The 24,287-nt window shown below is 39.7% G+C and overlaps 1 protein-coding gene across 1 annotated transcript in view; it reads right to left on the reverse strand.

Annotated features, from left to right (window-relative positions):
* Positions 1-699: 699 nt before the first annotated feature.
* The window catches only part of LOC142150567 (extracellular calcium-sensing receptor-like), a 33,955-nt gene continuing 10,367 nt past the window's right edge, over positions 700-24,287 (reverse strand). Inside the window, exons 3-6 of the mRNA XM_075205766.1 lie at positions 23,212-24,042; positions 5,049-5,276; positions 4,784-4,907; positions 700-1,610 (exon numbers count right to left, since the gene is read on the reverse strand). Coding sequence (XP_075061867.1) covers positions 700-1,610; positions 4,784-4,907; positions 5,049-5,276; positions 23,212-24,042 — 2,094 coding nt within the window. The remainder of the gene's footprint in view (positions 1,611-4,783; positions 4,908-5,048; positions 5,277-23,211; positions 24,043-24,287) is intronic.

Here is a 24,287-nt window from a genome sequence, read left to right on the forward strand (position 1 = left end):
TTGGGACTTAATCCAAGAATCTTCTTTTATGCTTCAGAACATTCTCATGGGCTTGTCATCCAGTCTTAATATATTTTCAGTCTTTGTTCTGCAAATGTTTTTATTGAATTTTTAAAGGTACATGTACAAATATTAAATAAAGGCATCACTTTTACCATTTTATTTCCTGCCAGAAATGTATATATGCAGATGTTAGACTTCTAGAACAATACTAACCTGTGGACTGACATTCTAGAGGATCCTGAATATTCAGAAGTTAGACTAATAGAGTTACACTACATTCCAAAAGTTTACTCTAGGTCTGGTACCTGTGGTTCTGCAAATCCCTTGATATCTTATGCACTTCTGGTGCCACTCTGCTTTGTCAAGCTCCTTCCTGTGATGTCTGCCTCATCATATGTAAATCATGCTGTTAACAGGTCTAGAACAGCCAACCGGAGTGAGCAGGGGCCAGCAGAAGGGTCAGCAGAGATGTAATCCATACCAGCTGGCCCATGTACATTTGGTCCGTAATCTTTTGGGATTGGGTATAACATCTGACATTCTACCCAAAACTGTATTTTTTGGCGGAATCATTCTTTTATTCTTTATTCAACCATCCAAATCAACCATCCATATCAGCCAACATGAAAAACATTTTTAAACATTCTGTTTTCATTCAGTCACAATAATATTTTATAGTTCTCATTTCTTAACATTCTAATTGGAATGTCTGTCTTTTCTCATGATATGCGCTTTAGAGTTCAGCTGTGGTCTGAATAATATTATGAAGCATTTCGGTAGAAACATACAGATCACCATTGACCAACTGGATGCCAGGATGGCAAAGATTTCCATGGCCACGCTATATTTGCCCTGTGCACTGAAGGAGGCTGGGATAAAAGACACCCAGACACTGATGAAGGCCAACATGCTGAAAGTAATAAACTGGGCCTCATTGAAGCTGTCAGGAAGTCTTCGAGCCAGAAAGGCAACAATAAAACTAATGGTGGCCAGAAGAAACAGATAACCCAACATGAACCAGAAAGCTATTTGTGAACCCTCATTGCATTCAACAACAATGAATATGGATTGCGTTTGTGTGCTGTATTGTGGGAATGGAGGTGCGAGGGATAACCAAATGACACACAACAGGAATTGCAACAAGAATCCAATAAAAACAATCACATAGGGCACTCGACGAGTTGTCCATTTCCTCAGACTGTTCCCTGGTTTAGTTGCCATAAATGCTAAAACCACCATGATGGTTTTGGCTAAAATGCAGGAGATGCAAACAGCAAAAACAATTCCAAATGTTGCCTGACGGAGCAAACATTTCTCAGGCTGGGGGTAACCGATGAAAGCTAAAGAGCAGAGGAAACAGGAGGATAGAGACAACAGGAGAAGACAACTTAGTGAATAATTGTTGGCTTTCACCATTGGACTTGATTTGTGCTGGATGAAAAGTTTTAAAATAAAATCAGGACCCAAAGAAGATATGATGCTGATAGCAGCCAAAGATGTCCCCAGTGGATCTTCATAAGATAGATACAGCATATCTTTAGGGAGACATCTGGATTTCTGGGTATTTGGCCTCTGATCCCATGGACATTTGAAGCAATCTAAAGAGTCTGTAAGAGGAGCAATAACATTGAGATGGTTAATATGATGTTCACTGTTCAGCACTAGCATGAAGAATCACCATAAACATAATTTTATATTGGAGAGGGTGAATTTTGCTCCCTACCCACATTCCCATCTTGATGATGTACAAAACATTACTAAAACTTAGTAACATAAGCAGCAGTACCATGATCTGCTGCCACATTCTAATTGCTTACATAAATATTAATACTCTTTTTCCATAAATGTAAAGATACTCAAAATATTGTGAAGTAGCTTTGCAAACTGATAAATGTTGGTTGAAGCTTGTTTAAGTACGTTCAAGGCTGTTTGAGTAGAATTGAGACTGTCTGAATTGGTTTGAATGTGTTCAAAAGGATCCAAAGATGTTTAAAAAGTCTTGTAGAATATCATCAATTTCTGATATTCAGTCCCAAACTGTGAATGAACAAGCCCCCAATGACTAATAAACCATAAACCAGTTAGAGGGTGTTGAACTATCCTATTATGTTTGAATTTTGAACTTGCTTGAAAAGATTCTTCTCCTTCTTCTTCTTTTTCCTCTTCTTCTTCTTCTTCCTCTTTTATTTATAATGAGCCACAAAGGGTTTGCAGCAGGACACATGATCTTTACAGTAGTATAAAATAAACAGTGATAATCCATAACACATTACATAACACATGAAAAACAAAATAATCCAACTACCAGACATCTACTGATTTAACAAATAATACACAGGTAACTTGGGAATGCAATCAATCTTTTTTACGGAACAGTGAGCGAGAGTGATAGTAATGTCCAATGTGAAGGAGGGCTGTGATCAAGAAAACAGGCATAAGGAAGCAAGCCTAGAGGTACAGGGGGTGATAGAATAGTAGAAGGTGAAGATGAGGAAAGAGGGTTGTGTTTATGAGTACTTACACCCTTATGGGAAGGAGAAGGCATAAATAGGGTGGTTTAACGTTAGGGAGGTCAGGTGATCGTCGAAAAAAAGGAGTTTGGAGGAGGGATGATAGGCTTGAATAAAGAAATGAGTAATGAGAGCACGCTTGAAGCTTTTGAGAGTAGAGGCTAAACTAGGAGGACATGTCAGATTGTTCCATAGGTAGGGAACACCCTACAAATAGGGTGGCACCAAATGGGTGTGGTAGGTAGCAGAGGCAAAAAGTTAGGATGAGGGCTGATGGGTTTGAGTAAAGAAATGAGCTTACACTACACACTTTCTACTCAATAATCACTTTTCTTGGTCCAACTTAGTCGAAGGACTATTTGTGCTTTCACCCAGCATATTAATGTTCTTATACTCAATCTTCCACTTCTTTAATTCAACACATCTCAAAAATAAGTACAAGATAAAACAAAAATCATGAAAATTTCCATACACTTACAGAAAATGTTCAGCTCACATTAGATGGGGTAAACCAGTCTTGCCAATCAAATTTGCTTTAACCAGTCCACGTGTATTTGATTGGTTCGTAGCTCCCACCAATTAGCTAATCTAGAAAAAGTGGGAGCCAATTTGGCTTCTTCAACCAATTAGAAGTTATTCTTCCTGACTTTTGCTACAGACTGTGTGGATGGAATGTTTTTGGGTTGTTGTTGTTGTTGCTGTTGTTGTTGTTGTTATTATTATATGCATAATACATTACAAAATACAGTAGTAAACTAAACATAATTATACAAAGACCATATATCTACTAAGTTACAGATTACCCACAAATAACTTGGTAATGCAGATCAAGTGTCTACAAAACACTGAGTAAGGTAATTGCAAATGTGAAGTAGGCATGGGCTCAAGAAAACATGGCTAGGGAATCAGGCCTAGAGGTACAGATGGTGATGAAATAATAAAAGGAGAACATGAGGAACATGAGGAAAGAGGGCCCTACTCATGATAGCTTAATTGCTAAAGGGAAATTTAAGACACAAATAAGGTGTCACCAAACGACAGTAGGAGGGGCAAAGAGTTAGGGAGAAGGCTGATAAGCTTGAAAAATAAAATAGTTTTAAGAGCACACTTGAACCTTGGAGGGCAGAGGTTAAAAGATAGTGTGGGATGTAGTTACAAAGGTGAAGATCAGCCTATCAAAGTCTTGGAGGTGGGATGAGGTAATCAGTGTGGTAGTGAGGCAGAGTCATTAACAAAGCAGATGGGTGGAAATGATAGTGGGTGGAGAAGAGGTTTGAGATTAATGGGGGGAGGGAATTGGCTGAGCACTTTATAGGTGATGTTGAGAAGATTAAATTAAATCTGTAGACCTCGGGAATCAGTGAAGGAACTGGTAGAGAGGGACAGCAGAAATAGAGTGCTGGGAGTGAGAATTTTGGCAAGCAGCGGCATTGAGGATAGACTGAAGAGACAAAAGGAGGGAGTTGGTTAAGCTGGAGGTGGGGGACTACAGTAATCAAGGCAAGAGATTGCAAGGCAGTAAGTAATTGTTTTGGTGACTTCCATAATGAGAAAGGATGAATCTTGGATATATTCCAGAGGTGGAACTAGAAATGTTTTAAGAGGGATTAACTGTGAGGTTTGAAAGAGAGGAAGGAGTCAAGGTTGAGAGACAGAGAATATGGTAGTGTTATCAACTGAAAGAGAGAGGGTGTAGGGGTAGTATCCCTTGTAAAAAATGTATAATATTCAATGAAAAAAAAAAAAGATAAAAATAAGATTTGTGTATTAGGTCTATTTTTTTACATGGTATTTTGCATCTAGAAAAGAAGATGAAAATTGAGAATAGATATGTTGCTGTAGTGCAAAGTTGATTGAAGCACAGTTGAATTCTCTAACAACTCCTTCCACCCTCTTCCCTGATAGCACCACCATAAATCATGAACTTTGTGTTGTAATGTTTCATTGAACCATTTTCTCTCTTGAACACTTATTAGTGATTTTTATTTTTATATGAAAAACTGTTTTAATTATTTCCTCATGTCTATAAATCATTAAGGAAATCCTGTCAACTGCTCAAGTAATATATGAGAGTCTGCAAGAGTGCACCATTACCAAAAGCGAAACAAGGTTAAGTATAAATCCACCCTTAATGGAGATTTTGAAAATCTGCAGTTTAGTGCCACTCTGCATAATTAGATTTTGTTACAAAAATTCAGTTATTACTCTTTCATTTTCAGGGCACAGAGCTTTACTGGAACAGTGCCAGTGTAGATGTGAAATTTACTTACCAGATCTGTTATTGATCTCTCCAGGAGGACAAGGGACACATTCAAAACAGCAGACAGGTTCACCTCTTTTAGCTGCTTTCCAGAAACCAGGGGGGCAACTCTCACTGCAAATTGAGATAGGGACCTGGAAAATTGTATGCTCATTAGCTAGATAGTTAGTCAATTAGTTGCATCTATTCTCATATGTTCTGGTTATTTTATGAATAGTTTCCTAGGTTTCATCTATCTTAACTTTAATGCTGCTGTATAGCTATAATAGCCCTACCTGATGGTTTTCAGTAGCCCACAGCAACAAACTTGTGTTTATGGCAAAAACTTCACCAGGAGATGCCGCAGTGTCATAGCTGCCAACCTTGACCTGCAGTATGGTGCCTTCTTGGCTCAGCTGCCAGTTCACAATGTCATAGACTGCTGGTGGGTCTCCATTCTCATCAAAGTAAAGTTCTCTTCCACTGTTCAGTTTCACCCTGACCTTCTTCATATAGTGCAGGAGCTGTTTGATGTAAAATAGGAAGAAGACAGTTTGTTATATATGTTTATATATATATATATATATATATATATATACATACACTAGCTGAAGTACCCGGCATTGCCCGTGTTTAAATCTTAAAGTTATAAGTTACCAATGAGTTGGATGTAACTCTCAATATTTTAGGTGCATATATATCTCATATACCTCTAATAGAGCATTTTTATAAGAGGCCCCTACCAATCAGCAATTGGTACTCTTTGAGAAAGTCCTTTATGGACAAAACATGTTAGAGGAATACACGTTTTATTTTTGGTCCATCTGCCACATCATACAGGAACCCTTTTTCATTCCACAGTGAAATTATCAACTTAGAAGCTCTTGCAACACAGCCATTAGGTGGCTGCTCAGTGTCGTTTTTGTTTTTATATTAAATGTCATTCAAATCCATCCAGTGGCAGGCCCAGAACAGGCTCCCCAGGTCAAAGCTCTGGCCAGCTTACACCAACGCTAGGTCTGACCGGAACCTCAAACCACTAGTATGTCTTCTGGGAACCAGTGTTAGCAGTCTGTGAAGTTATCATCCAAGTCCATTCAGTGGAAAGCTCAGAACAAGCTCCCCGGGTCAAAGATCTGCCCAGAGTACACCAACAGGAGGTCCGACCAGGAACCTAACCCCTTTAAAACCTGCCCAGGATCCAACTGGACCACCTCAAATTGGTTTCATCCCAATCGGTGCGGAGGTGTCCTAATGCAAACAAAACAAATCCATCCCGTAGAGGGCCCAGAACAGGCTCCCCAGGTCAAATTTCTGGCAAGCGTACAACAATGGACTGGGTCCCTAATCTGCTTAAAATCTGTCTGGGATCCAACTGGACAACCTCACGTTGGTTTCATCATAATCAGTGCAGGGGTGTCGAAGATATTTGCCTGCAAACAAACAAACACACTTCTTTTTTTTATATATAAAAATATATAAAGATATATATATAGACATTATATATATATATATATATATATATATATATATATATATATATATATATATATATATACTATATAAATGCCTAGTGGCTTGTGTGGAAAAACAATGCAAGCTGCAGCGCCACCTGCTGGGCAGAGTTATACACTGACCTATATATTTCTTGAAGGAGAAGTGACAGTTGGGAGTGGTTGGTGGTTGCCGGGGGTGACAGTTGGGAGTTTTTAACACCTTAAGTAGCTTGATGAAGGATGTGGCGATGAAGATGAAGGATGAGGTGATGGAGAAAAATGATGAGGTGGTGACATGTGGACAAAACCACGTTAAAAAAGGGCGCTTGCATCGGGAAATATTGCCCTTCCCCTGAGAGGGCCTGGGCTAGGCCCAAATGCATGACAAGAACCTTTTTAACACCTTAAGTAGCTTGATTTGACTAGAATGCATGAGTATCATGCACGGGTTAACTTGTGTATATATATATATATATATATATATATATAAATATATATAATGTTTAATTTTTCAGGGATATTGAGAAATTGTTATCTAAAGAAATGAGGATGTGGTGGGACATTACAGTATTGGAAGAGTATATTATAGCTAAATGTATTTCTGGAGGATTTAATATTAAGAAAACTCCCACCTTTGGGACTGAGAATTCCCATTTCATAAAGGAATGGGAGAGGATCCTCAGTGAATGCTATTTTAATCTGATGAGATTAATTATTTATGAGAAGCAAAAAAAATCTAAAAATTGTTAAAAATGAGTTGAAGGAGAAGGAAAAGGAGGCAGAAAATTTTAAAGCTAAAGATGACTATAAGGTCAATGAGGCCATTCTCCAAAAGCAACTAGATAGAATGGAATCTGAAGTAGTTGAGAGAAAAGAAAAGGAATATCAAAGGGATAAGAACTCATATCGTATTTTATACAAGGACCCTACTAATGTATTTGTTGATGAGTTACGAAGGCTATTGTCTAAAGCTTTGAGTGGTGATACTATAAATAAGGATGAATATTTGTTTTTATTTTCAAGAGAGTCCTATTATCCCCATTTTTTATTTTCTCACAAAGATTCATAAATCTTTAGTGAAACCTCTGGGGAGACCATAATAGCGGTGATTGATTCCTTAACTTTATCTGCCTCTCAATATGTAGAATTATTTTTTTTAAAATATGTAGATGAGTTACCGGCCTATCTCAAGGATACTACCTCTTTATTACGGTTACTAGAATCTTTTGAATGGAAAGAAAGTTACAGATGGGCAACTATTAATGTGCAGGCCCTGTATACCTCAATTAGTAATGAAAAAGGGATTGAGGCCATTAAATCTTTGTTAGAGCTGGATATTGATATTACTTTTGGCCATAGCAATTTTATATGTGAACTTGCGGGTTTCATTCTTTCACATAGTTATTTTAAATTTATGGAGACATTATTCATTCAAATTTGTGGCACTGCAATGGGCATAATAATAAGCTTTGCCAACCTTTTCATGGGGAAATGGGAATCTGATTTGATCTATTTCATTAATCCCTTTGGGCTAAATATCATCTTCTATACACGCTATATTGATGATATTATTTTAATTTGGGAGGGCTCTGAGGACAGTTTTATCAAGTTTTTTCATTATTTTGAAGACAATGATTATAATTTGAATTTTACATATAATTAGGATGGACATCGATTTACTGGATTTTCTGGATCTAATTCTTCAGATTAAGGGCCGTCCAATTGAAACTAGTATATATATTAAAGAGGTAGATAGCAATAGATATTTACTCTATGAAATCTGTCATCTGAAGAAGTGGGAGGATAATATCCCATTTTCCAAATTTAATCGGATAAAAAGGAATTGTTCCAATGAGGAGACATGTGAAAGTCAATTGAAAATCTACTTTGAGAGATTTAGGGATCGAGGTTATCCGAAGGATCTATTAACGAATGCACTAAACAAAACAAAATTAAAAAAGAAAGAAGATATGTTGATATATAAAACAAGAGAGAATCACAAAAAAGATGAGATTTCATTTATAACTGAATATAATGTTGATGAGAGAAGGATTAGACAAACTCTTAATAAATATTGTAGTATTATAAAAATGGATCCTATTTTAGGTTCTGTAGTATCCGATAAACCTGATGTTGTATTTAGGAAAACTAAAGATCTTAAGGCTCTGTTGGCACCGAGTATGTTACAGAATAGAAATAAATTAGAAGGAAAGTAGACTTTTTTGTCTAGTTTTGCCAATGGCTTTGTGAGATGCTGTAGATGTAATGTTTGTACATGGGCAGATCCCTCCAATAAAACATTTTCTGATTTTATGAGTAAAAATGAATTTAAGATTAAAGGGAAAATAATTGTTAAACTACTTCGGTGATATATATATTAGAATGCCCATGCCATTTAAAATATGTTGACAAACCAAAGAGGATGTTAAGAATACGTATTCAAGAACATGTACGGGCAATCAGGAATAAATCTGATGCACATTCAGTTTCTAAACACTTTTTGGCATTTCACAATGGAGATCCTAGTGTATTAAAGTTCAAGGCTATAGAGCATGTTATGTTAGACCCAAGAGGGGGAGATCTTGCTACTAAACTAGCTTGTAGGGAGATGTTTTAGATCTTCAAACTGGGAACTCTAGCACCATTAGGCCTTAAGGAGGCATTTGAAATAGCACCTTTCATTTGATGTGTTCTAATCTATTTTTATTTTTTATTTTCTCTCTTTTTTATCCTACTTTAACATATTGATTATTTTATGGTATTATTTTTATGGTGTATTTCATTTTACATATTTTATGTATTTTGTAATATTTTTTGCATTTTGTTGTGTATGTATGCCTGTTATTTATTTAAAAATTGTATAATGGTAGTAGCAGGTATTTATTATTGTAATTGTGTGTTATATCTGGCTGATTGTGATACCATAGTTGCAGTACCCTATAATATAATGAGGATTTTGCATGGCATTATTTTATATAGAGCATTTTTTTATATGCTGGGCAACAATTATGCTACGAACATATTTATGTCTTCATGAACGATCATTTATTTGCTTTTTTTGGATACTTTGCTATTAAATAATTTTCTATGCAACCTTGTGAGAAGTACTTAGGGCTAGATTTACTAAGCTGCGGGTTTGAAAAAGTAGGGATGTTGCCTATAGCAACCAATCAGATTCTAGCTGTCATTTTGTAGAAAGTACTAAATAAATGAAAGCTAGAATCTGATTGGTTGCTGTAGGCAACATCCCCACTTTTTCAAACCCGCAGCTTAGTAAATCTAGCCCTTAGAGTTGTGAATATATTGCACTATATTATTCCTTCTCTTTTTTTGAGCTATAGCACAAAGTATATGGGACCAACTACATATGACCTTTCCAGATTTGGAATTCAGGTGAATTTCCCACCAGATAAGCTCTGCTAATTTTTATATTTGGTTCGCGGCCATTTGGACACTTTACATTTTGTTTATAATTATTTATGATATCACACTATGTTCAGTGCTTTCTTTTTTAAGTTTATGCATGTATATAAATATATATATATATATATATATATATATATATATATATATTATCATAATCACCAATTATTTATATAGCGCCACTGATTCTGCAGCGCTGTACAGAGAACTCATTCACATCAGTCCCTGCCCCATTGGAGCTGGAGGCCATTGGAAAATTGATATGACCTATAAATTGATTTGAGCAGCTTCCACTTTTGTATTTGTCTGAGAGGCATGTTGGTGTCAGTAGCTGAGAGGGGGTACTGGCACTGAATTGCTGTTTGGAGGCTTCTGGGGTACCTCTTTGGTAAGTTGGCTCTCAATTTAAAAACACATATGTATGGCCCAAATATATGGGACTCTCATTGTTTAGAGTAGGACCATCCTATTAGCAAAAGTGCCTTGGCGTGGCAGGATGGCTTAAACATACATTTGCAAATGTGTGCAACAAAGACTTTTGCATTTTTATCTACACTAGAAATGGCAGATCTGTTGCTGGCTATAGCAGTGTGCAGGGGGAAAAAATGTTGTGTGTATGTTCCTTGCAGGATAACCCCACCCTTTCAAGCACCTCTTATGGCCTATAAATTGATTTGAGCAGCTTCCACTTTTGTATTTGTCTGAGAGGCATGTTGGTGTCAGTAGCTGAGAGGGGGTACTGGCACTGAATTGCTGTTTGGAGGCTTCTGGGGTACCTCTTTGGTAAGTTGGCTCTCAATTTAAAAACACATATGTATGGCCCAAATATATGGGACTCTCATTGTTTAGAGTAGGACCATCCTATTAGCAAAAGTGCCTTGGCGTGGCAGGATGGCTTAAACATACATTTGCAAATGTGTGCAACAAAGACTTTTGCATTTTTATCTACAGTAGAAATGGCAGATCTGTTGCTGGCTATAGCAGTGTGCTGGGGGAAAAAATGTTGTGTGTATGTTCCTTGCAGGATAACCCCACCCTTTCAAGCACCTCTTATGGCCTATAAATTGATTTGAGCAGCTTCCACTTTTGTATTTGTCTGAGAGGCATGTTGGTGTCAGTAGCTGAGAGGGGGTACTGGCACTGAATTGCTGTTTGGAGGCTTCTGGGGTACCTCTTTGGTAAGTTGGCTCTCAATTTAAAAACACATATGTATGGCCCAAATATATGGGACTCTCATTGTTTAGAGTAGGACCATCCTATTAGCAAAAGCGCCTTGGCGTGGCAGGATGGCTTAAACATACATTTGCAAATGTGTGCAACAAAGACTTTTGCATTTTTATCTACAGTAGAAATGGCAGATCTGTTGCTGGCTATAGCAGTGTGCTGGGGAAAAAATGTTGTGTGTATGTTCCTTGCAGGATAACCCCACCCTTTCAAGCACCTCTTATGGCCTATAAATTGATTTGAGCAGCTTCCACTTTTGTATTTGTCTGAGAGGCATGTTGGTGTCAGTAGCTGAGAGGGGGTACTGGCACTGAATTGCTGTTTGGAGGCTTTTGGGGTACCTCTTTGGTAAGTTGGCTCTCAATTTAAAAACACATATGTATGGCCCAACTATATGGGACTCTCATTGTTTAGAGTAGGACCATCCTATTAGCAAAAGCGCCTTGGCGTGGCAGGATGGCTTAAACATACATTTGCAAATGTGTGCAACAAAGACTTTTGCATTTTTATCTACAGTAGAAATGGCAGATCTGTTGCTGGCTATAGCAGTGTGCTGGGGGAAAAAATGTTGTGTGTATGTTCCTTGCAGGATAACCCCACCCTTTCAAGCACCTCTTATGGCCTATAAATTGATTTGAGCAGCTTCCACTTTTGTATTTGTCTGAGAGGCATGTTGGTGTCAGTAGCTGAGAGGGGGTACTGGCACTGAATTGCTGTTTGGAGGCTTCTGGGGTACCTCTTTGGTAAGTTGGCTCTCAATTTAAAAACACATATGTATGGCCCAAATATATGGGACTCTCATTGTTTAGAGTAGGACCATCCTATTAGCAAAAGCGCCTTGGCGTGGCAGGATGGCTTAAACATACATTTGCAAATGTGTGCAACAAAGACTTTTGCATTTTTATCTACAGTAGAAATGGCAGATCTGTTGCTGGCTATAGCAGTGTGCTGGGGGAAAAAATGTTGTGTGTATGTTCCTTGCAGGATAACCCCACCCTTTCAAGCACCTCTTATGGCCTATAAATTGATTTGAGCAGCTTCCACTTTTGTATTTGTCTGAGAGGCATGTTGGTGTCAGTAGCTGAGAGGGGGTACTGGCACTGAATTGCTGTTTGGAGGCTTCTGGGGTACCTCTTTGGTAAGTTGGCTCTCAATTTAAAAACACATATGTATGGCCCAAATATATGGGACTCTCATTGTTTAGAGTAGGACCATCCTATTAGCAAAAGCGCCTTGGCGTGGCAGGATGGCTTAAACATACATTTGCAAATGTGTGCAACAAAGATTTTTGCATTTTTATCTACAGTAGAAATGGCAGATCTGTTGCTGGCTATAGCAGTGTGCTGGGGGAAAAAATGTTGTGTGTATGTTCCTTGCAGGATAACCCCACCCTTTCAAGCACCTCTTATGGCCTATAAATTGATTTGAGCAGCTTCCACTTTTGTATTTGTCTGAGAGGCATGTTGGTGTCAGTAGCTGAGAGGGGGTACTGGCACTGAATTGCTGTTTGGAGGCTTCTGGGGTACCTCTTTGGTAAGTTGGCTCTCAATTTAAAAACACATATGTATGGCCCAAATATATGGGACTCTCATTGTTTAGAGTAGGACCATCCTATTAGCAAAAGCGCCTTGGCGTGGCAGGATGGCTTAAACATACATTTGCAAATGTGTGCAACAAAGACTTTTGCATTTTTATCTACAGTAGAAATGGCAGATCTGTTGCTGGCTATAGCAGTGTGCTGGGGGAAAAAATGTTGTGTGTATGTTCCTTGCAGGATAACCCCACCCTTTCAAGCACCTCTTATGGCCTATAAATTGATTTGAGCAGCTTCCACTTTTGTATTTGTCTGAGAGGCATGTTGGTGTCAGTAGCTGAGAGGGGGTACTGGCACTGAATTGCTGTTTGGAGGCTTCTGGGGTACCTCTTTGGTAAGTTGGCTCTCAATTTAAAAACACATATGTATGGCCCAAATATATGGGACTCTCATTGTTTAGAGTAGGACCATCCTATTAGCAAAAGCGCCTTGGCGTGGCAGGATGGCTTAAACATACATTTGCAAATGTGTGCAACAAAGACTTTTGCATTTTTATCTACAGTAGAAATGGCAGATCTGTTGCTGGCTATAGCAGTGTGCTGGGGGAAAAAATGTTGTGTGTATGTTCCTTGCAGGATAACCCCACCCTTTCAAGCACCTCTTATGGCCTATAAATTGATTTGAGCAGCTTCCACTTTTGTATTTGTCTGAGAGGCATGTTGGTGTCAGTAGCTGAGAGGGGGTACTGGCACTGAATTGCTGTTTGGAGGCTTCTGGGGTACCTCTTTGGTAAGTTGGCTCTCAATTTAAAAACACATATGTATGGCCCAAATATATGGGACTCTCATTGTTTAGAGTAGGACCATCCTATTAGCAAAAGCGCCTTGGCGTGGCAGGATGGCTTAAACATACATTTGCAAATGTGTGCAACAAAGACTTTTGCATTTTTATCTACAGTAGAAATGGCAGATCTGTTGCTGGCTATAGCAGTGTGCTGGGGGAAAAAATGTTGTGTGTATGTTCCTTGCAGGATAACCCCACCCTTTCAAGCACCTCTTATGGCCTATAAATTGATTTGAGCAGCTTCCACTTTTGTATTTGTCTGAGAGGCATGTTGGTGTCAGTAGCTGAGAGGGGGTACTGGCACTGAATTGCTGTTTGGAGGCTTCTGGGGTACCTCTTTGGTAAGTTGGCTCTCAATTTAAAAACACATATGTATGGCCCAAATATATGGGACTCTCATTGTTTAGAGTAGGACCATCCTATTAGCAAAAGCGCCTTGGCGTGGCAGGATGGCTTAAACATACATTTGCAAATGTGTGCAACAAAGACTTTTGCATTTTTATCTACAGTAGAAATGGCAGATCTGTTGCTGGCTATAGCAGTGTGCTGGGGGAAAAAATGTTGTGTGTATGTTCCTTGCAGGATAACCCCACCCTTTCAAGCACCTCTTATGGCCTATAAATTGATTTGAGCAGCTTCCACTTTTGTATTTGTCTGAGAGGCATGTTGGTGTCAGTAGCTGAGAGGGGGTACTGGCACTGAATTGCTGTTTGGAGGCTTCTGGGGTACCTCTTTGGTAAGTTGGCTCTCAATTTAAAAACACATATGTATGGCCCAAATATATGGGACTCTCATTGTTTAGAGTAGGACCATCCTATTAGCAAAAGCGCCTTGGCGTGGCAGGATGGCTTAAACATACATTTGCAAATGTGTGCAACAAAGACTTTTGCATTTTTATCTACAGTAGAAATGGCAGATCTGTTGCTGGCTATAGCAGTGTGCTGGGGGAAAAAATGTTGTGTGTATGTTCCTTGCAGGATAACCCCACCCTTTCAAGCACCTCTTATGGCCTATAAATTGATTTGAGCAGCTTCCACTTTTGTACTTATTGCAAAATTAACCAGACAGTTTATTAAATCCTAAGTTAAAGATGGAGAGTAGTAATACTAAATCGTCAATATGGAGTTCTGTTCAGCCAAATCTCAGTACATTCATAAATCAGGCTTCAGTATGTAGCTCCAAACCTGCTTATATGCTTACATAAATTACCACCCGTAAATCAGGACTATGTGGGATAGATGTTGGGATTATCTTTTCTGCTATATAGCTGCTCAGACCTTCAGTTGCATAGACTGCTTGTTTGTACTCCAGTGAACACACAAATCTGTGAATTAGCAGCTCCACCATATTGTGAGTGACATCAATCTCACTACATGATAGTGCTGAATCTGCAGCTAACCACAGGATGTGATGATGTACCATGTACCATGTCTGTATTGCGCAAAGAACACGTCCATTAAGCCTTCTGCCTTAATCGTCGTAATTTCAATGCTTTTTAGAGTTTGAGTGGAATAGTTTCAATAGCTTTCTTACATTTTATATGGTGTCTAAGGAACCTTAGTCGGACATCTTAAACCGTAAGGTTTTTAGTCTATGGAATTTCATAGCTTTTTGTAAAGTTAAAATATGTATGATATCAAGTTCAGAAACATGAACACATAAATTTGAAGACTGATAAGAATCGATTGGCCAATCTAATTTCCACTATTTTTATTAATCCCTAATAAACAGAGTGTTTTAAATTGCTCTATTATAGTAACCTCTACCACCCCTGTTGGATGCCTATCCCACCTATCCACTACCATTTTGGTAAAGTAATTCTTCGTCAGATTTCCTCTAAACCTAGCATCCTCTATTTACAGTGTGTCTTTCCCTTACACATACCCCACTGCCTACCAGCTTTGTGATCGCATGTACACATGCCTCAACCACGTGCAATGGCTTTTTTCTCATGTCACCTGCTGTGTACCAGTCTCTCTCACATGGCAGGCAGTGATGGGGTACAGTATGGATGTATGTTTTGGCAGGCAGTGGTGGGGTGCAGCATGTATGTATTTATGTTCTGGCAGACAGTCGTACGGTGTAGAATATATGTATGTTCTGACAGGCAATGGTTGAGTGCAGCATGTACGTATGTATGTATGTATGTTCTGGCAGGCAGTGGTGGAGTGCAGCGTGTATGTATGTTTTGGCAGTCAGTGGTGGAGGGCAGAATGAATGTATGTTCTGGCAGACAGTGGTGGGGTGCAGCGTGTATGTATGTTCTGGCAGTCAGTGGTGGGGAGCAGGATTAATGTAAGTTCTGGCAGGCAATGGTGGAGTGCAGAATGTATGTATGTTCTGGCAGACAGTGGTGGGATGCAGTATGTATGTATGTTCTGGCAGACAGTGGTGTGGTGCAGTATGTATTTATGTTCTAGCAGGCAGTGGTGGAGTGCAGAATGTATGTATGTTCTGGCAGACAGTGGTGGGGTGCAGTATGTATGTTCTGACAGGCAGTGGTGGCGTGCAGTATATATATACCAACTCAAATGGCACTTACCTATAGTGGTAATGGCAGTGATGGCAAAGTAACAGGAACCGGAAAATTTCCACTGTACCACGGCCTGATGAGGCTCAGACTGCATGATGACAAGATCCATCTGCCTGCAGTCCTCATTGGTGATGTTATACTTTGTTTTGCGACAGATCTTCTCTGATTTAAGCTTCTTTTCCTCTCTCCTCTTGTAGGCCAATTCCAGGGCATCAAAGACAATGGTCTCGACCAGCAGAGAGGTGAATGTGCAGACGATGAGGGACAAAGTCTGCACGTTCTGCCGCTTCATGGCTGCCAGCAATCGGCTAGGGAGGGGATCATGTCCCCACTTTCTGTCTATAACTCAGTTGTTGCTTGTGAATTTTGAGTGACCTATTTGTAAAAAAAAATAGGTACATGACATTTAGAAAACTCCAACTAGCCTCAGCGTTAAATCAATAGCACCTACGTTTAATAATTAAGTCTCCCTCCAGCCTCAACATTAAAATAATAGTTCTCACATTTGATAAATAAACCTATTACCTTCAGGTCCAAACAGCCCAAGCAATAATTTAATAGCGTTTACATTTCATTAATATAACCATTTCCCATAACCACCCCTGTAAAAAAATAATTTATATTCACATAAAATAAATAGCCCTCCTCCCCTAACTCAGTCCCACATTCAATTGATAGCCCCAAACCACCCCAGCATTAAATTAAAGGTCCCATCACCTTACCTTAAATAAATAGACCACACTGTTTAAATTAAATAGCCCCTCCATCACCCCACAGATAAAATTGCACCCATTAAATAATTAGCCCCTACCTACATTTCACCACTAAATTGATAGGGAGGGACGGATCTTCAGATCCACAGCCACAGGAATGAAGTGGCTGGTCTCAGGGGAGGGATCAGTCACCAACTACCACTGTCCTGCTGCTCCAGGAAGGTGGGCCATAATAGGAGGGGGGTATCAGGCATATTCCTTGGCATATTCCTTGGTGTCACTACTGAATCCGGCTAATTGCACATTTCTCTTCAGTGTACAGGAGTAAAGGACCCCAGACTGCTCAAGTAAACCAGTACAATTAGATTAGGACAGTAATCCTAAATACAATCACCGTACATAGTAGTCGCACATCTCCACGACAGCTGGACTGTGGGAAAGCCCTGGTGTCAGTGTCTAAGTAATGGCCCTGCAGGGAGAAGATCTAGCTGCCCTGTTTTATGATGGGTTGTGCTCCACAGAAGGAAACTTTCAGCGTGTATTACTAATACATCTCAACACAGGGGTCCCTCCACTCCTAATACTGCCAGAGGATGAGCAGACATCTGCTCTAGGATCATTGTACCACGCTTCTTTGATGTTGCAGTCAAAACCTTCACTTTCTAGATCTATTTTTTCTTCTCTCCTATTTAACATGGGAAGTTTTCTCAGTAAAAAAACTAAAAGACAAAATGTAATGTGGCTTTGATGACTGCAATGTCGAAATGGCTTTTAAAGAAGTCAGATCTTTTTTATTTTGTGATGAAATCATATTTACTTTATCTGATCTGGCTGGGGGAGTGCTTTGGGCAGCAGTGGCCAAGCTCAGAGTGAGGGACACCGCACACACAAGGTAACTGGGCAGCTTGAGATCATAGCCAATCTGGGATAGGCAGTCTCATGCCCAAAAATAGGTGTTGTACACCAGGGGGTATATTTACTAAACTGCGGGATTGAAAAAGTGGAGATGTTGCCTATAGCAACCAATCAGATTCTAGCTGTCATTTTGTAGAGTGTACTAAATAAATATAAGCTAGAATCAGATTAAATGGACTCTGTCACAGCCGCCTCTGGCACCGCACGGACCTATTAATCTATACAATAAGAGCAGTGCCAGGGCTAAAAATGCTAGTGTGTGTCCCCCACAAGCCCCAAAACCTCAGCCACCCTCCCTGTAGCCGGCAAATATGGCTAGTTTCTCCTGCTGATAGAAGAAAATTTCTTAGCGGGAAGGTCAGCCATATTTATACTCTCAAGTGAAGCTACTCTGAGTACACCCACACACCTCTATCTGACATGCGCAATGTTATGAAATTCTGTGAAATTCCCTATCTTTAAAATGGGGCATATTTGATCAAATTGTAAAAAAACTGTAACTCATACTTACCAACTTTCTGCCAGTGCCTTCCGGGAGCTGCCGTGGGGGAGGTGGGCGTGCGGGAAGCGGGTCTCCAAAATTGCGTTATTCCCAGAGAATCGCTGTATTTTGGCCCTAATTCTACAGATGCAGGAGATTGCCATACTCTCCCCGGAGTCCGGGAGACTCACCCAAAATGCGGGAGTCTCCCGGACATTCCGGGAGAGTTGGCAAGTGTGCTGTAACTTTCACAATTTTTAAACCCTCAAAGGCACTCCTCAGCCCTAATAGCTTTCTAATAAACCCCTAGGCTTAAAACCTTCTAAACACTGAGTTACGCTATCCAAAAAAAACAAAAAAAACAAAACTTTTGCAAAGCAGGAAGTGGAAAAAAACGGTGAGATTTAGAATTTTAGATTATCCCTAATCTGACATTTTTTATTCTTGTTTGCTGAAATGTGGCATGCGGCACCTATGGACTGTTCTCCATTTGCCAAATTTCAGCATAATAGTGATAATACTTTTTAAAATGTAGCCCTTCAAACAAGATGCCCCCCTCTCACAAAACTAACATGACGGAATGCCGTTTATTAGATTCAACCTTAATATAAGGGCACGTGCCCTTATAGAAATGAAATAGATGATTCAGGAGTTAGTGTGAGAAATGTAGAGAGATGAGGTAGAATGGGGGGTCAATGAGTTCAGTGGATACAATGAGGGGGAGGGCTGGATACAACACAGGGGGAGCAGGATACAACACAGGGAGGGCTGGATACAACACAGTGGGGTGCTGGATACAACACAGGGGGAGCAGGATACAACACATGGGGATAGGATACAACACAGTGGGGTGCTGGATACAAAACAGGGGGAGCAGGATACAACACATGGGGATAGGATACAACACAGGTTGAATGGATACAACACAGGGGGAGCAGTATACAACACAGGGGGAGCAGGATACAACACATGGGGATAGGATACAACACAGGGGGGATGGATACAACACAGGGGGAGCAGGATACAACACATGGGGATAGTATACAACACAGGGGGGATGGATACAACACAGGGGGGGCAGGATACAATACAGAGGGGGGCAGGATACAACACAGTGGGGTAGAATACAACACAGTGGAGTAGTGTATAATAGAGAGGGAGCAGGATATAACACAGAGTAAGCAGGATACAACACGGGGGGTCAGGATATTACACACATGGATGAGTACAAGTCACCTGTCTCGCTCTTGCTGTACATGAGGCAGTTGCTGGTGGAGGTATATGGGGCAGTAGCTGCGGTTGCTGGTAAATGTGACATCACGGGTGTTGGGTGCTTGCCGGGTGACCGGGTCTCTGTATTGCGTTTATAGTAATATGTATATATATATATATATATATATATATATATATATATATACATACATACAACACAGCGGGTCAGGATATTACACAGAAAGGGTCAGGATACAATATGGAAAGGGGCAGGATATAACACACAGGGGGAGCACAGTCATCTGGTAACATATCTGGCTGCAGTCATAGAAACGGAATCGCATCACACAGGAGGACCGGTCCCAGACTTCCCCGATACAGGTAACTGCCTCCCCCCTGTGAATTTGCTGCACATACCACGCAGTGCAAACATCACATTCCTATCAAACTAGCACTGATAACTATGAACAGCACACAGAGGAACAGATCAAGTTATTTGTTCCCAAGGCTGAAATACACATACAAACCTCGTGTGTTCTACTACCCCACTGACTATAACTAGTGTTTAGTAAACCTAATTCCTTCACGCATCAGTAAAAAAGTTAGTTATGTAACAAGAAGATTTGATATAGTGGATGTCTGCTCTGACGTTGTGTTGATATTAACGGGTCATCCTCTCTGGGAAGGTATCCTCAAGTTTACCAGTTCTCCTGCTTCTGTTACCAGGCACAGCAATGGGGGGCAGGCAAATGATACAGACTCGAATATCTGGAACATCTAAAAACCCACTACTCACCCAGAGCCCTTTTAAATTTAGATTAGAATGGGGTCTGTTACAGCCATTCTGCCACAACTCTGAGGGATTAAACTGTGAAATGAGAGTGGTGCCAAGGCTGATACTAGTTTAGTGTGCCCCCCCTCAGCCCCAAAACACCAACCAGCCCCCCCAGAAAATATGGCTAATTTCTCCAGCTCAGAGATGAAAATCTCTTAACGAGAGTCAGCCATGTTTGTACTTTCAAGTGAAGACACTCTGAGTACACCCAGCACACACCTCTATTTGACATGCGCAATGTTATGAAATTTTGTGAAATGCCCTCTTTAAAATGGGGCATATTTTACCAAATAGTAAAAAAACTGTAAGTTTCTCAAAAATGTTAACCCTCAAAAGCACTCCTCAGCGGTTGGACTACAGTATCCCGATGCTTGGGATACTGACAACCACTGTTCCTACTAAAAAAAACAAATAGTTAAATATAGACCTGATGAAGATATACACTTCCATCACAGAGACGGCGCTGATTTCCGAAGACTCTGGTATGCGACGCCTGGTAATTTCGAATATGCTGCATGCTGGCGCTGAATTGTGACGTCAGATAAGTAACGGACGTTTGTCGCACCCTAACCCTAACTATATGATTAACATACCCCTTTAAATGTCTTCGTGACGTCACAATCCAGTACTGGCATGCAGCATATTCGAAATTACCAGGCGTCGCATACCAACCTCTTCGGAATTCAACGCCATCGTTGTGAATGTAAGTGTATATTTTCATTAGGTTGCTATTCTGTGTAGGAATAGTGGTTTTCGGTATCCCAAGCATCGGTATACTGATTACCACTGCCCTCACCCCTAATAGCTTCTAACAAAACAAACCGCTAGTCTAAAAACTTACTGTACACTGAGTTATGCTCTCCCAAAAAATCACCACATGGGGGCGGCACTCTTTGGACTTCCAAAGAATCTATACATAAAGTTGTTCTTCTTCCAACGTTTCAATCATGTTTAATGATTTTCCTTGGGGATAAAACATAATACAAACATTTACTTTAAATAGGCAGCTACATCATGTGCAGCTGACATGTGGGCTGACATCATCAGAATGCGCCACACTGTTTGATGTGCATCACATCCGACATCATCAAACTCCCCCCCAGGCCTATTTGCTATTTATAAAACCAATACAAACACCCTCCACCAATAACAAAACCACAACCATGAGATGGAACTGCAAAAGCTGTAATAAACACAATCAAAACAACATATTACATGCTGTAATTGGCACTAGGATCCTTATAATGCCTATGGCACATGCTTATATCAGAAGTACAACAAAACAACTGTATCCATAAGCACACTGTCGCCTTAAACTTACGGATGCCGCCCCTATGTGGTGATGTATTTTGAAAAAGTCTGGGAGGGCACCCAAGCAGTGAGATATTTTAAGGAGGAGTGCCGACCATCTGACTGTATTTATATATTTATATATGTATATATATATATATATATATATATATATATACTTATATATATATATGTGTGTGTGTGTGTGCGTGTATGTATATATAGATATATATATATATATATAAATATATAAAAGTAAAAGTTTGTTTGTTGGTGAATATCTTCGAAACCCCTGCACTGGTTGGAATGAAACCATCGCAAGCTACTCCAGTTGGATCCTGGCCGGGTTTTAGAGGGGTGAATGTTCATTGGTCTGTTTGTTTGTTAGTCTGTCCAGTTATGCATTCAGGCACCCCTGCGACGATTGGGAGGAAACAAATGCAAGGTTGTCCAGTTGGATCCTGGACAGGTTTTAGGAGAGGTTAGGGTCCCAGTCGGACCTCCTCTTAGTGTAAGTTGGGCAGAACTTTGATCTGGAGAGTGTGTTCTGAGACTTCCACTGGATGAATTTGGTTGAAAACTTCACATCTTGGCAACATTGGATCCCAGAAGACATACTAGGGGGTTGAGGTCCCGGTCGGATGAGCCCCATAGGTGTATGCTGGCCAGAACTTTGTCCCGGGTGACCCCATTGTATCCAACTCATTAATAACTTAATAACTTAAATATTTAAACCCGGCAATGCCGGGCACTTCAGCTATTATACTTATGCTTTATATTATTGACACTGTGCTAAAATAAATCTCAATTTGTCTGCAATATAACTATGGCTGAAATTGTGCTCAGAAAAGGCTTCTGGGTTGGCATGTTGCTGGAATTGTTTCACAAGTGCACTTCAATGAAATTATTGATACATTCAGTCAAACATATTTCTCCTTGAAAGACTTTTGAAGTTTTTGAATGAAAACACGAGTCAATTGATAACATAATTCTAATTATATTATCAGAAATTAAAGTAATAGGGCATTTCCACTCACATTGCAATAGCTCAAAGGTTTCCAATGTATACTTAATGGACCTTTAACAGGGATCTATTAACCCTCCCTCGACACAGGTTGTGGTTCCTGCAAAGATCTAGTTAATCATGTTCTCTTCTAATGGAGGGAAGAGAGGAAAAGTATATTGTTTCCGTTGAGTGCGAACTCTCCTGCATTTTTTTTTAAAGTGTGGGCTATTGTTTACGCACACATGCCAAATTTGAAAAAAGCCCCTCAGAGAGTGCCAGAGGGGAGGTCAAGTGGAAAATGCAAAGGGGGGGACATGGTGTGGCAAATTATGTCTTTTTGACCTGGCTCCACGCTGAAAAATGCGGCATTTGTGCCAATGTTCCAGAGGGGAGAAGCCAAAAAAACACTATTTACAGCAAATCACGTCATTGAGGCCCTCAATCCCTCCAAATTCACCTAACTGTGGACAGTACCTGGGAGAAAGGCCTATATTCACGGGGGTCTTGGTCAACTACTCAAAATTGTCACCTAGACATTCTGGGAGAGTAGATAAGTATGAGTTTATGTTCTCATTCAGAAGTGTAAAGTTGCCCTCTAGAAGAAATTAGTTTAAGTAACTAATTACTTTTACAAAAATATGCACCACATTTATCATTCTATCATAATATTCAATTATAATTGAATATATTGCAATGATTTTATGTATTACATATATGTATTAATTGTTCAAACTCAGAAAACATGGCTATCAGCATGAACTATACTTATGCTACTAAAATGTTTAACAAATACCACAAATATTTTAACTTAAGCTATACATGCAGAGATTGTAATATTATCATGGAATTAGTGGATATAGTGCAATCATTATAACTATAAATGTAGATTTGTGTATGTACTACTAAAGAAGATACACCGCCAATCTACTAACAACTTTACAAGTGTTGAATTACCTGCCAGGGCTTGAACTGATAAATGTCTGCACAGTGGTTATATGACAATAAACCTTCTACCACACTACAGTTATTCAGATCCTCCAAAGCTTTGGCCACGACATGGACAGCGGTATAGACATTGTAAGTGGTTCTTAAGCTGGAGACATCAGTGAAACTGTTGTAGATGCTTTCTAGATTCTCCTGTCCTGTGCACTCCTTTATTCCAGTATCCAAGAAACCTGTGGAGTTTTTCTTTTGTGGAAAATTACAGCTAAAAGCTTGTTCCCAAAATATTTTTATCCAATCCCCGCCCAAGGACAGGGATGGATGGATTGTGTTTATAAACCTGCTGAAACCTGGAATAATTCCACTGTAAAATGCTAAGCCAATTGTACCATTCAGGAGCTCAGAAAATTTCCCAAAAGAGTATAGAGTAGTTGTAGCCCAACCTTCACTGGCAACAAATGTTATGTTTGTGATATTCTGCCTCCACATCTCATCTAGAACTGGAATCAGTTCAACATCCACTGAGAAGACAACTATAACCTTGGCAGTTGATTGTCTAATGACCTTGACGATGTGTGGAGCATTGCGATCTGGTAGACCATTGATAATGTTTTCAGTAAAAGCCACACATGCTCCACCCTTAATTAACTCTTGTCTGACTATCTGGATTCCTTGTTGACCATAATCATCATTTAAAGCCAGTAGCCCAACCCAAGTCCAACCAAAGTACAGCACCAGTTTGGCTAATCCCAGAGACTGGAAGGCATCACTTGGAACAGTCCTGAAGAATGAGGGGAACTTTTTGCGATCACTTAGTAGACGGCTTGTTGAGAAATGGCTGATCTGTTAAAGACAGACAACAGATTTCTATCATAAATTACATTTCTCTTTTGAAAGTTCACTAGACTCTTGTTAGTCTAGACTTACATGAATAATTATTATAACCAACTGTGGAACCTCCTACATAAGTAATAAGTAAAGTAATTTTTCCAAATTTTAATCCTTTAGTTGAATTTGGTTCAGCTCTAAATGAGATCATCTCCACCTATGCTATTATATGCTATATCCATTATAGACATCATATATTC

The sequence above is a fragment of the Mixophyes fleayi genome, chromosome 4, assembly GCF_038048845.1.
Source record: "Mixophyes fleayi isolate aMixFle1 chromosome 4, aMixFle1.hap1, whole genome shotgun sequence".
NCBI lineage: Eukaryota > Metazoa > Chordata > Amphibia > Anura > Limnodynastidae > Mixophyes > Mixophyes fleayi.